Source organism: Phalangium opilio, unplaced genomic scaffold, assembly GCF_054372755.1.
Source record: "Phalangium opilio isolate 3A_F unplaced genomic scaffold, DU_Popi_V2 ptg000031l_1, whole genome shotgun sequence".
NCBI classification, from domain to species: Eukaryota; Metazoa; Arthropoda; class Arachnida; order Opiliones; family Phalangiidae; genus Phalangium; species Phalangium opilio.
In genome coordinates this window covers 5,821,434-5,834,514 of record NW_028324158.1, presented here as the reverse complement: position 1 = coordinate 5,834,514, position 13,081 = coordinate 5,821,434, and the positions used below count along the sequence as shown (strand labels likewise).

The window sequence follows — 13,081 nt, the reverse complement described above, 5'->3', positions numbered from 1 at the left end:
GATTTTTGTGACCTTGTCCCTGTTATCAGTAATATGAAACGTTTAGCTAAGATCGTAATACAGAATTATCTTCAAGATTGGAACTGGTTTAAATAGTTGATATAAATTATCATTAACGTTAATTTTTGGTTCGATTTTTTTCTTTGATTTATGCAGCTTATCAAAGTTTAAACAGGAAAGTAAATGCAAATAAATTTCAAAGTAAAAATGTAAAGGGAAGTTTGAATGTAAATGTAGATGTTTCCGCCGTATTAGCATATTTGTTATGATAATATTGTCGACGACAAAAAAATGCATTTGAATCGGAAATTTTAACGTTTTAATAGAGATTAGTTACTAGTAGTTTCTGTTTGTTCTTTATGTTTAATGAATGATTTGCGGTAATTGATCAAACACTATTTCTAGTTTTTGACTTATTGGACATTTCAAATTTCGCTGTAATGCATATAACATTCTTATGTCCTGCTCCTAATGAAATAATCTTGTCGTCTGCTATATATTCTAGTGCCGGTTGTTATTGATTTGATTTGACGTTTAGGCTTAAAAATGGAAAATAATTTAAATTTAAATGATGTTAATGACCCAAAATTAAAAGCTATAAAGGATTTACAAGACGAATATGAACAGTTGAGAATCTTATATTATAAATTACTTGAAAGACACGCAGCGGCTCAAAATTTTATAGATAAAGTTCGCGTTCATTTTAAAAGCGATCCTGATATTATACCAAGGCTTAACACAAACTATTGGGAACACAGTAACTTGTCAAAATTTTTGTTTCCAAGCCTTGACAAATCGCGTGAATTTTCGAGCATATTAGCCTTGCAAGGAGAAGTGGATAAATTTTTCAATGCCAAAAATATTTCCCCAAATGACAGCGAAGCGGAGGATTCTTATGAACATACTGTCAATTCAAATTCATCCCAAATTGAGAGCTTAGTATGTTTTAATTTGTATCAATCACTTCATGATTAACCAAGTATATTTAATCCTATACCTAAGAGTAGAATTTTTAAAAAACGTGACCTATAAAGTACAGATCCCTCATGGAAATAAACTCTCCCATAAACATAAAAACACTAAAGTGTGACATAAATCCAGCCCCCCCCCCTCCATAAAATAATTTTAGACCAAATTGGCCTATTCACCAAGGATACTCCCAAATACAATACCCACAAACAAGACACCATTTCAGATAAGATCCCTCAAGGAAATAACCTAAAGACTTAAAGACCCTCCCATCACAATACACATAGTAAAGTTAATCCTGCCTCCCCCCTTTAAGCTAATTTTAGACCAAATTGGCCTACTCATGAAAGACACTTCCAAATACAATACCCACGAACAAGACACCATTTCAGATAAGATCCCTCAGGGAAATAACCTAAACCCCGAGACTTAAAGACCCTCCCATCACAATGCACACAGTAAAGCGTGAGATGAATCCTTTCCCTAATTTTAGACCAAATTGGCCTACTCACTAACGGAACGGTTTCGAAAGGCTAAGTGGACTACTTGCTTTAATCCCCCAATTTCAGATAAATGCTCTGAAATTAGACTGAAACTCCGACCTTACAATTCTATACTTACAGTCCGAAGAGGAACAACTGGTGGTGCTGGCTGACGCCCTTAAAAAAGCACGACTGGTAGCTGAGGAACTTCAACTACAATCATTGTTACTTGTGAAAAAAGTGGCTAAATTATGCTAGAAGAAAAAAATTGAATCTCAATAATAATAACAATAATATATGCAATATTTAACATTTATTTAAGAACTTTTTAGAGCAATATATATATACTTAACTTACCCGACATTCGCGCTTAAAGTGATCTTAATTAACAATAATTAAACATTGGTAGCAAAATTTAGAGATATTTAAACGAAGCACGTGCTTTATGAAGCTTTATGAAGCTTGTTCGAACGAAATTTCAGTTACAGAACCAACGTAAAACGGTCCATCTTTACAGAAATCTGTTAATTTCTGTATCATTTCATTATCAAAGACAGAACTAGAGGTGTTAGATTGAAGTATCGCAACAGCAATAGCGTATTTCACTTCTTTCCCTTTTTTATCGCTTTCCGTCGAACGATCCAAAAGATATTCGATAAATCCTGGACTGGATGATAGTAACCTTTGCCCCCATTCTCGTGTAGCAATATTTTTAATGGCAGTTAAGGCTTCGCAACGAATTTCAAGAAATGGCATTCTCGCTAACGATAATAACATTTGTAGCGTTCCCCGATAAGTGAATTTTTTAAACCATTTTTCAACTATGGTATCGATTTCAGGGGTCGCGACCTCTTTGTCTAAATACAGTAAATCAGCGATGGCTTTAATAGCTCTAGGTTTTGTTTCTGTACTGCCACGTTCGGCTTGTTGTCCGATAGAGCTTAGACAGTCATTTAAGGCAGTGCCTAGCGTAATTAATATTATAATTATTAATTAGGTGTTTTTTACTTTTTGCAAGAATAAAGATTTACCTCTAAATTTATCTAACATTATTTTCCCCTCCTTTTTCATTCCAATTGTTCCGACAGTTTCAATAGCGACAAATTTAACAGCCGTATCGTCAGAATCAACACCTTTTAATATGAACTGTAAAACATCGGGGTATTCGCTCGATAGTAAATTGGGGTTTTGTAATCCGAGATTCCCAAAGAACTTTATTAGACCTAAAATATAATTTATATATTTTTTTTTAACTTATTTAATCTAAGTGTAATCCACTTTATTCCCTATCTCGGGATTCGTGGAGGGGAGTAACGGGAAGAAATTAGTCTGTCGTCTGCTACAAAGACTAACAATGTGACCAATTATGTACTGTAGCAGACGACAGACGATTTTCTTCCCAAATTCGTCTGCTACAAAGACCAACAATATGTACTGTAGCAGACGACAGACGATTTTCTTCCCAAATTCGTCTGCTATAAAAACCAACAATATGTACTGTAGAAGACGACAGACGATTTTCTTCCCAAATTCGTCTGTCGTCTGCTACAAACACCAACAATATGTAGTGTAGCAGACGACAGACAATTTTCTTCCCAAATTCGTCTGTCGTCTGCTACAAAGACCAACAATATGTACTGTAGCAGACGACAGATGATTTTCTTCCCAACAGACTTAGAAATAAGGATAATTTTTAAACTAGTCCTCGGGACCAGTGACCCCCTAGTGTCCTAAATAATAAACTGGTCTCCGGAGTGGTCCCCGCCTTTGTTCTCCTATAGATTTGCAATTAATAAACTGGTCCCGAGGACCAGTAACCCCCACTTTTTGAATTAAAAAACTAGTCCAAGCAATTAATAAACTGGTTTTGGACCAGTGGACGTGTGCTATTTCTAAGTCTGCTTCCCAAATTCGCCTGTCGTCTGTTACAAAGACCAACAATATGTACTGTAGCAGACGACAGACGATTTTCTTCCCAAATTTGTCTGACGTCTGCTGCAAAGACCAACAATATGTACTGTAGCAGACGACAGACGATTTTCTTCCTGTTACTCCCCTCCACGAATCCAGGGGAATAAGGTGGATTATTAACTAAGTATAAACTTACTCGGATAAAGGAATGATTCAAATCCTGAGGATTCTAAGAGAAGATTTCTAAATTTTTCAACAATTCCTTGGTGTTCAAGAAATACTAAACCATGATTAGTCAAGGCTAACTTAGTTAATATTTCAACGCAGTTTAATTTGAGTAAAATATCATCAGATTCAAGTTCTGATAAAAGTTGCATGGAATATTCCGCAGCGATTAAAGGTAGAGCCGTAGGTTGTTCGCACGAAATTGTAATTAATGCCTACGTAATTCGGATTATTAATAGAGAGCTTAAACTAAAATTTAAGTTGGAATAAAAGACTTACATCATAAACTCTCATTCTTTTTGTATCATTTCCTCGAGATAATATGTCATCAATTACATTTTTAATAGGAGTGCTTAGTAGGGTTGAAATTCCTTCCGGGGATTTGCCCAAGGATGTCGTTATTTCGATACTAAATTTTGCTACAGATAAATTTGGGTCTCCGAGAAGTTTTACAGCGTTACTAACTATGTCAGGGTGATGAATAAATTCTGACAAGTCTAGTTCATTCTTGGTGCAACGATCAAGCTACAAAATGCAAGATTCGTAACTAATTTCATACAAGTCACCACTCAACAGTAATACCATGGATAAAGAATGCGCGTGAGGAAATTTGTTTTCACTCTACAGGATCGGCAACTCCCTATCTCGAACGACAGCGTATTCTGTATATACTCTGTTACAACATCGGTTGTCAGCACGCGTAAAGCTAGGTCTCTATGTAACCTAGCCTTGCGCGTGCTGACAACCGATGTTGTAACAGAGTATATACTGAATATTCTGTCGTTCGAGATAGGGAGTTGCCGATCCTATAGAGCTATTTCAGTGGGGGAAAAATTTCGTCTGCTACAAAAATTGGGCCTGCCTTTGAGTGTAGAGGGCGGCCATTTTGTGAGGGTTTCTCTATGGGCAAATAGCATTGGTGACGTAGCCATTACCCCCTCTGAAATAGCTCTATAGCGTGAAAACAAATTTCCGCACGCGCATTCTTTATCCATGGTAATACTAAGAATTAATGGGGTACCTCTTGCAATGTTATCTCTCGAACCTTTGGGTTGTTGTGGTTTAAACCTTGCATGATTATGCTTTGGAAATCTGATAGTAAGACCACAGGTGCCGGGCATCGCAGTAGTTTACGAATTAAGTCAGTAATAACTTCGCTAGTAAAGCTAAATTCAAATTAAAATAACTGATAAAATAAGGTGTAAGCCCGGTAAATTGCCGGGTATTTGGTAAGGTAAACGCAGGTAACCAATGACATGACTTGACAAATTACTTAGGCCTTGGCTTACCTTGCTGCAAACAGTCGTTTAAATAGCTTTACAGCATCAACGCTATTTTGAAGGGTTTCGGCTACTTGAATATTATTAGTAGCGTAAACTAAATCAGCAATTTCTTCACATAAACTTTCTTGAATCGTTGGAGATTTTAATAAATCAGACAAACGAGCGGCAAGCAACTCTTTCACCATTTTCAAGCTAGTGTTGTTTAGTAAAGCAGACAGCTTTGTATGGATGACGTCACAATGTGTAACTTCTGAGCAGGGCCGGAAATAAGAAACAGTTCTAACTTCTTATAAGACATGAGACCAGTGACCACCCCTATGTGAATGGAAAATTGTCCACTGGCGTGTGCATAAATAGTGTCACATCTTCATAGTCAAGCTATGAAGATGTCCAGTGACCCCCTTTGTTTGGGATATTTTAATATTTTATTGGACAACGTCCAGTGTCCTGTGCTTATTTCCGGCCCTGCTTCTGAGTGTTGAGTCTAGGACTCTAGGTACTGAAATTAATAGAGTGCTGTCAGTTGTGACGTCAGATCCAAGGTTAAACGTCACGAGTCTGCCTTTAGCAATGGGCGGCCATGACAGTAACCGTTTTTTCTTTATGGGAAAACAGCATGGGTGACGTCACACCGGCGCTTCTGACAGCACTCTATAAGAAAATTTCTATCATTAACAAATTTTAATGGGCTAAGAATTTCCACTGTTTTTCCCGAGAACGAGGTTGTTAGGATGGAAAACCGTTTCTTTAGATGTTTACTGAAAGAACATGTAATTTTCACAAACTAAATAAAGAAATACATTTTTTTATTAAAAGAGAATATTTTAATCTTAAATACCGTGATATTATTAGATATTATTAGCTATGATTATCCTTTATAAATACATTTTTTTAAATTAATTTTTGGGACCTTTTTACGAACTGAAAGAACTTACCTTCCAGACTACTTGGCGGGCAAAGCTCAGTACCAAATAGCCTGGTATAGGGGTATCAATCCTCCAAGTCTGGATATAATTAATTATTCTTCTACTCGAGAAAAGTGTACTAGTACTCAAAATAATTTTATATGGGACTAAGAAGGTCACCTCCCCCTTTTCGAAGAGTTGTTATGTCAAGTCGCTCATATAAATTATAAAAAAAAAGAATTATTTTATTTTCTCGAAATGGAAAGAAATTATGTATGATTTAAAGTCCCCTTGATCCCTCCAGTAAAAACACGAAAATGTCGATTCAAGGCGATTTATGAAAAATAGCATTTAGGCTAATTATTGAAACTTGTCGATATTTTGATTGTTTGTAATGTTAGCTACCATTACATTACTGATAGAGTTATCTAATACAATTATTGTGGATGCTCTCTTTACACTTCGTTTTGGAAACAAAACCTTTTCCAACTCTATAAATGGAATTTCCACAGCTAAGGCAATCAAAAATGAAAATCCAAAACTGACAATCACAAAACCAGAAAACAGTATCATCTAAGTAAGACAGTACGCTGTTATAAAATACAATTTCATAATACAATCTTCAAGTTAAAACCTTACGGAAGTAAAATGCGTGTAGATAATCCTCTCTCTAATCATACCACTGTATATGGTAATAATGACCAAGTGAACCATATAGACCAAGTACGTGAGCTTGGACAAAGGAACGAAAAACTTCCAAGATAAAATGGAATTGACGATACCGCCATTCCCAGTAACGCACGCGATCACAACCCACGCTACACCGAGTGTCCAAGCTACTCGGTGGGTTGCCGCGTAAAGAGCTGCCGTTTCGTTGTTGGGATGGTTTCCTTTGTTCCATTCGTAGGTACCAAAGAGGACAGAGAGGTTGATGGCGAGACACAAACACCATATCACGAACTTAGTCATCTGCGCAGTGGACAGTTATCAATCTAAAAAGTTATCGTGCACAATTTCTCAACAAGATACCAACTCTACTGAGGTTCAACTTCCTGTTCTTGCATATGAACAAATAATATCCAACGAAGATTCCGATATTGTAGGAAGCCACTCGACAATATGGAGCTTGGTAGACTTCTTTGATGTGCAAGCGGTTTAGTCTTCGCATAAAATAGTTTGTAAACTAAATTTTGTTTAATAACGCCATAGGCTCTATCAGGAACACATACAGCTAACATAAACCATTCTGTAGCCGTTTTCTCAACGTATCTAGGTGGATTTTGTGGGAAGTGCTAGACTAATCATTATGTATGACGAATTTTACCTCGCGAATAATCTATCTCGCTGCACCTTGCAAGAGACTCGAGTTGTTACCAACCTATGAAATCACACTAACAAATACTTCTGAATTATGAGTACAAATCCTGCATAGAAATTAACGTGAGAGACATGGGGCACAATGAGTTCCATTAGCAGTATGTGTTCCTGCTACTATAGTTTAAACAAGCACTCAGTGAGGCATCCCTGGTCATTCCTAACGGTAGGTGGATATTCGTTCTTGTAGACAATGTAGGCTCTTGCAACAACCGAAGACACGAGAAGTACAAAGTTGAATATAATTCCAAAAATGGGTGTTCTTGCAAAAGTTTCAATTTTTGATTATACACGCTTTTGCACTTAAGAACTTGTCAATATTGCTTAACTTACTTGTAGAGGGCTAGTAAAATAAAAGGAGCGAACAAATAAAACTGCATGTCTACCGAAAAGTACCAAGTATGTGGTAAGCACTGAAAATATGTGTATTTAAAATATGTTTCACACTGTTTCTTGAGATAAATACCATTTTGCGTGAATCACGGAAGTTATGAATATACAGTAAATTCCACCACCAGGTATCCTCACAGGATTTTATTGTTGGCGCTATCCTAGAGTCATGGTATGTGGGACCAGAAGAGAATTGAGGATAAAGCAGACAAAAAAGTATAACCGCGGCATAAGCTGGTGTCAACCTGAATTGATAAACATTTAATACCCATCGTACTAGGGTCAGGTTTACGTATAGTTTACCTAAAATAACGATGTGCAACGTATCGAAACCAATTGATTTTACCCTCTCGTTGGAACTCCTTCAAGACAATGTATGTCACAAGCATTCCACTATTGAAAAATAATTTTGAAGTAAACTTAAAATGTTTATATAACTATTTAGACCTACCTAATCATGAAGAAACCATCAATAACCATTGAACTATTCATGATAATTTGAAACCAAAAGGTACCAGGTAGTTCGCCCATTTCCTTTAGGTTCCCTTTAAAATTGAAGGTAAATTTGATTGGATTATCACCAAAAAATGACAGTGACCTGTGAGATACCTACCGAATAAATCGCTATTCATATTCCCATAACAATTTGCGAAAATCACCCACAGAATGGTGATAAATTTAATACCGTTCACGCAGGTTAAATGATCACCTCCTTTGACAGTAGTGTCAACGAAGTTCTCACAGTTTTTCAACAAGGAGAAGCATAAAACGGCTCGTTTTTCGATGGCACCATCTTTGGGGTACGTTAAAGATGGCCTCTTATGGTACCATGTCTGTAGTCTTAGCGCAACATCCCATAAAGTACCCCACAGTAGAAATACCCCTAAACCTCCGAATATGGCCCTGAAACCAATTAATTTGAAAGGATTTTGATTTTATCGAATGCCACTTCAGTACTTACAATGCAATCTTCTGGGTCATGTTTAGAGGTTGGTCATCTCGTGTGACGCAATTACCAGAACGGATATCAACTTTCAGCATACCCATGAATTTTTCTGTTGAGATTAAGTCATGACTATTAAATTTGTGTTGAAATTACAAGAAACTCAACTTCTAATAGAAGACTTTATGGCCACTTCAATATCAGTTTTGTCACAAGCACTTGGTAGACACACATCTGCACGAAGCTCCAATGAACCACTTAAGTCCGGATTCAATTTGAAAAGATTTACCTTGTGTACAAAAGTAGACGTTTTTATGTGACTCAAGCCGTACAATATTTGAGCGATTAGATAAAATAAATTTTGTGCTAGGCCAAAGTTCAAAGGGACAGACTAATAAAAAGGTGAGGAAACGTTGTCCAACAATTTAATATTGACTTCTATAAGACTAGACTAAAATATAAATGCATCAAAAGCCCAATCGAATTAGGTAAGATCATAAGTTTATAAGATATGCTCCATAAATATGACACTACCTATACTTGGTAATGCTAGAGACTTTCTAAGAGCTAGTTCGTGAACGACAAGCGAGAATTGACTACACCAGGTTGAAGGTAGTCAGGTGCAGTCCATCTTCCTAATTTGTCTACAGTAAGTCTTTGATAGCGCCTCACCAGGCGTCGCTTCATGACAAACTCTCAGTAACCAGTGACAAACTTATGGAACGTATCTTATGAACTTATGGTAAGTTGAAGTAAAGAGATGATATGTTGCCAGAAAAATCTGGAAAACATACTATAAAATCCCTAGTGCCTGCGTCAAGTTGGGCATAAACGCTGCAATACTTTCCACGAAAAATAGAGTCATCCTTGTCGGGATAATCCAACCCAAGACACTGATCAAATGAACCCAATGCAAGTACCGATCCACTAGCTATTCCGGATGGTAATTTTGCACAAGCGTCCACAACTGAAAATACATAGTTTTTCTCACTCATCTGCTCGCAGAGCGTACGTTTAGAGTCTAGTTTACAATAGGCAGCGTTGATGTTACCATGGTTCAGGCCGTCACTCAAATTACCGAGTGAGACCTGACATTCCAGAGACACATTTTCGTGTCTGTAGCCCTGCATTATAAAACCTAATAAGGTCGATCGGGTTAGTTCTTTTAAAGCTAAGGGTAACATCATCTTAAACATCCCTGAATTGAAAACAGGGGTCTTAACATTTTGAGAATTAATTAAGGGCAATATTCCAAGAAAAACAATGACCAGAATAGTTTTTAAATACATATCGCTAGGCCTAAACAAATATCCTTCCAGTTAAATTCCTAAAAAATACTGTTTCATTTTATAGTTTCGAGCTGGTTTATGGACAGTTTCATAAATTGCTGATATCGTTTCACCAGATCCAAAGTTCAGAAACAATTTAAGAGCTCTGCTTTGATTGCATTATTTAATTTAGTAAGTTAATTACTTACTTTGTGACCATTATTAAGTGTATAGAGATTTCTATTTTTTTCAACCTTTGATTTAAGTCATTTATGATAGATGACTCAATAAAATGCTAATTAGTTCAATTAAACTTAAGAAAAAATCTTGATTAATTTCGCCTAGAATTCCATAATGCGATTCAAAGTTTAACGTTGGACCATAATTAAAGCGAGTTTCGGCTGTGGTTTAGTTTAAACAATGCTCCTATAATAGAGGAGGGGTGAAGTTGACTGGTCCTTTAAGCTCAGCAAAGGCTAGTTTTAGCCACGCCCTCATGAACGATTGGCTCCTGAATTTGGCAAGGTAAAATTGATGTGAAGAATATTAGCCACAATGTTTGGGGCATCACAGGAGCCGAGATGTAGGATCAAGAGTAAATCAACCTTAGGACTGTACCTTTTAACTATAATATCAACCCTGTACAGAGCCGTAAGAAAATATAAAACAAATATCTCTTTGTGATGCTTTAATGATACATATTGAAAGGAAACATAAACATTCAATTAAAGTTTGGCTTCAACACTAAGATGGTCCACACCTTTAGGAGTCGACACACCATTTGCATGGTCATCTGACGCGAAGGGTTGTGGTTTCTTTAAACTCCTTTTGGGAAACAGAATCTTGTCCAGTTCAATAAAAGGCATTTCCACTGCCAAGGACACGAAAAATGACAAAACGAAGCTCAAGGTCCAAGAACCGAAAAAAATTTCAATCTACATTCACACACACAAAGAAAAAAACATTATCGGAGATTCTTAAATGTAATTAAAATGAGTTATCTTACATGATTAAAATCCGTGTATATATATCGCTCCCTGAGCAAAGAAGTTTGGATCGACATGATTATAGCGTGTATTAGATAGGCTACGTAAGTAAGTTTGGCCAATGGAACGAAACACTTCCAAGACAAAAAAGAATTAGCAACGCCACCATTTCCAGTACAGCAAGTTATGATGAGCCAACCAATACCAAGACACCATACTGTTCTATGAGTAGCCGCGTATAAAGTATTGATTTCGTTGCTGTATGGGTGACCGTTATTCCATTCGTAGCTACCAAAAAGTACTGACATATTGCCGGCAATGCACAAGCACCAGATCGCGAGTTTTGACATCTACACACAGAACAACGATTAAACAACTTTCGATTTAAAAGTATCAACAGAAAAATATATTAAGGATATCTAATGCTCATGATCACAGCATGTGACTAGTCATTATAGAGGACCAGAATTTCCTAGTTTTAAACAGTACAAAAGTTTCAATGGGGGGAAGCCTGTCATCATCCAAAGTGGTTAATACCACGCGATTTTTGAACCTTTTTATGATCTCTTCAACCCTTAGCTTCTTACCCCACTACCACCATTATAGTTTTTCTTTGTTGACCTAGAGCGAGGATATCGCTTGATCTACATAGTCCCAGCATTAAAGCTTGTTTTACTGGTCCTCTGTAATTCACCGTCCATGGACCAGTAAACGCAGCAAATGCTTTGTACCAGCTTGGTACTGAGCTTGATGAACTGGTTAGAGGATATCTCTTAATCGGCATACAAGGGTAAAACGCTTGCTTTACTGATCCTCTATAATTCACCGCCCATGGACCAGTAAACGTGGTGAATTCTTTGCACAAGCTTGCCACTGAACTCGTCAAAGACGAATTTTCTCCCTCACTAAAGAAGGACTGTTCGCTCAACCTTATCGCTGAGTATTACCAAAATTATATACTTTGAATAAATCAAAATGTACAGCCGTTCATTCACCGTTACCAGTTCCCTGCCTCAGCCGTTACACTTAATTTTAGTTGAAGAAGGTGGGAACTATTAATACACAGCATCGCCGGCATGAGGCAGCTTGAATGAAGGATACTTTTTGTTTCTAACTATATACTTTTGGAATTCCCTCAGTACAGAATGGATTTACTGACTCTGCTGAGATTCAACTTCCGGTTCTGATTGACAGCCAAATAATAACCAAGGAAAATTCCGATGCAATAAGGCGAAATACGAGTATAAGGCATTTCGTACACTCCCTCAAAGTACGATCGTAGTTTTCTTTAGAAAACGTTACAGAGTTAACAAGGATAACGCTGGCAAATATAAAATCGACAAATTTACTCAATGGTTAGTCCTTGATCAAGCGCAAACGATGGCGGATATTCGTTGGTGTAAACGATAAAGGCTCTGACCGCCATTGACGTCACAAGTAGTACAAAGTTCAAAACGAGACCAATAATTGGCTTTCTTTGGAATAGCAAATCGTAAGATTGTTAATTTCATTACGATTCACTTGCTCTGAAGGGCATTTAATGTAAGCGAGACGGTACCATACTCGGAAAGACTGATCTAAATATTTGCTTAGGCACAAATCTAGTTAACCACGTTCAGGAATACACACATCATAAGATATGTTCCATAAGTTTGTAACTGGTTACTGAGAACTTGTCATGAAGTGATGTAGGTCATAGATTCGAGGTAAAGCGACGCCTGGTGAGGCGCTGTTAAAGGCTTAGTACAGAATAAATAGGAAGATGGCCTGCAAAACCGAGTGTAGTCAATTCTGGCGTCGTTCTCAAACTAGCTCTCAGTAACCTTTCTGACATTACGAAGTGTCTTACTTATGGAACATATCTTATAAACTTAAACGTCCAGTTACCTTCCCCCTTTCCTCTCCCCTTGCCGGCTGCCCGCTCTGGCCACGTTAGGACGCCATGTTGACATCCCCTGAAAACCGGTTTTCGCCCCCATTTCTTCCCCCTTTTTACTCTGGCGGAAACACCCTATTGCGTGTTAATTTATATGCGGGTTTTGGGGGACGGGCTTGAGCACTGTTCATAATTCTGACGCCTCTGACTTCATTGGATGGGTGCAACGCAAGGTCAGGCGCGCGCGCAAAGTGCAACATGCAGTGAGATAGCTTATTCGCGGGGTAAAATTCGTCATTAATAGTTATCAGTCTAGTTCTTCTTACAAAATCCGCCTAGTTATATTGAGAAAATTGTTACACAATGATTCTCATTAGCTGTATGTATTCCCTCCACGGTCAATCGTCTCCTCCGCATTCGGAGGACAAAGATATCATGGAACCGAAAACGTGTGATTTGTATGTTCACG

General features: G+C 37.4%; 4 protein-coding genes across 4 annotated transcripts; 1 reads left to right on the top strand and 3 right to left on the bottom strand.

Annotated features, from left to right (window-relative positions):
• Positions 1-87: 87 nt before the first annotated feature.
• Positions 88-2,489, top strand: LOC149690204 (uncharacterized). The gene is made up of 2 exons (XM_089869708.1): positions 88-939; positions 1,593-2,489. The coding sequence occupies exons 1-2, from the start codon at positions 547-549 to the stop codon at positions 1,707-1,709; spliced, it is 510 nt and encodes a 169-aa protein (XP_089725834.1). The 5' UTR covers positions 88-546; the 3' UTR covers positions 1,710-2,489.
• Positions 1,750-5,093, bottom strand: LOC149690203 (26S proteasome non-ATPase regulatory subunit 5). Its single transcript, XM_089869704.1, has 6 exons — positions 4,877-5,093; positions 4,609-4,753; positions 3,867-4,112; positions 3,559-3,802; positions 2,483-2,674; positions 1,750-2,416 (listed from the first exon to the last, which is right to left on the bottom strand). The coding sequence occupies exons 1-6, from the start codon at positions 5,053-5,055 to the stop codon at positions 1,905-1,907; spliced, it is 1,518 nt and encodes a 505-aa protein (XP_089725830.1). The 5' UTR covers positions 5,056-5,093; the 3' UTR covers positions 1,750-1,904.
• Positions 5,094-5,993: 900 nt separating this feature from the next.
• Positions 5,994-9,834, bottom strand: LOC149690202 (nose resistant to fluoxetine protein 6-like). The gene is made up of 12 exons (XM_089870490.1): positions 9,277-9,834; positions 8,651-8,771; positions 8,501-8,594; positions 8,153-8,442; positions 7,991-8,084; positions 7,843-7,932; positions 7,616-7,784; positions 7,483-7,562; positions 7,286-7,411; positions 6,809-6,935; positions 6,415-6,744; positions 5,994-6,348 (listed from the first exon to the last, which is right to left on the bottom strand). The coding sequence occupies exons 1-12, from the start codon at positions 9,769-9,771 to the stop codon at positions 6,136-6,138; spliced, it is 2,229 nt and encodes a 742-aa protein (XP_089726616.1). The 5' UTR covers positions 9,772-9,834; the 3' UTR covers positions 5,994-6,135.
• Positions 9,835-10,410: 576 nt separating this feature from the next.
• Positions 10,411-12,999, bottom strand: LOC149690201 (nose resistant to fluoxetine protein 6-like). Its single transcript, XM_089869703.1, has 4 exons — positions 12,086-12,999; positions 11,896-12,022; positions 10,757-11,086; positions 10,411-10,685 (listed from the first exon to the last, which is right to left on the bottom strand). Exons 1-4 carry the CDS (start codon positions 12,160-12,162, stop codon positions 10,476-10,478), a joined length of 744 nt encoding a protein of 247 aa, XP_089725829.1. The 5' UTR covers positions 12,163-12,999; the 3' UTR covers positions 10,411-10,475.
• Between the last annotated feature and the right edge of the window lie 82 nt (positions 13,000-13,081).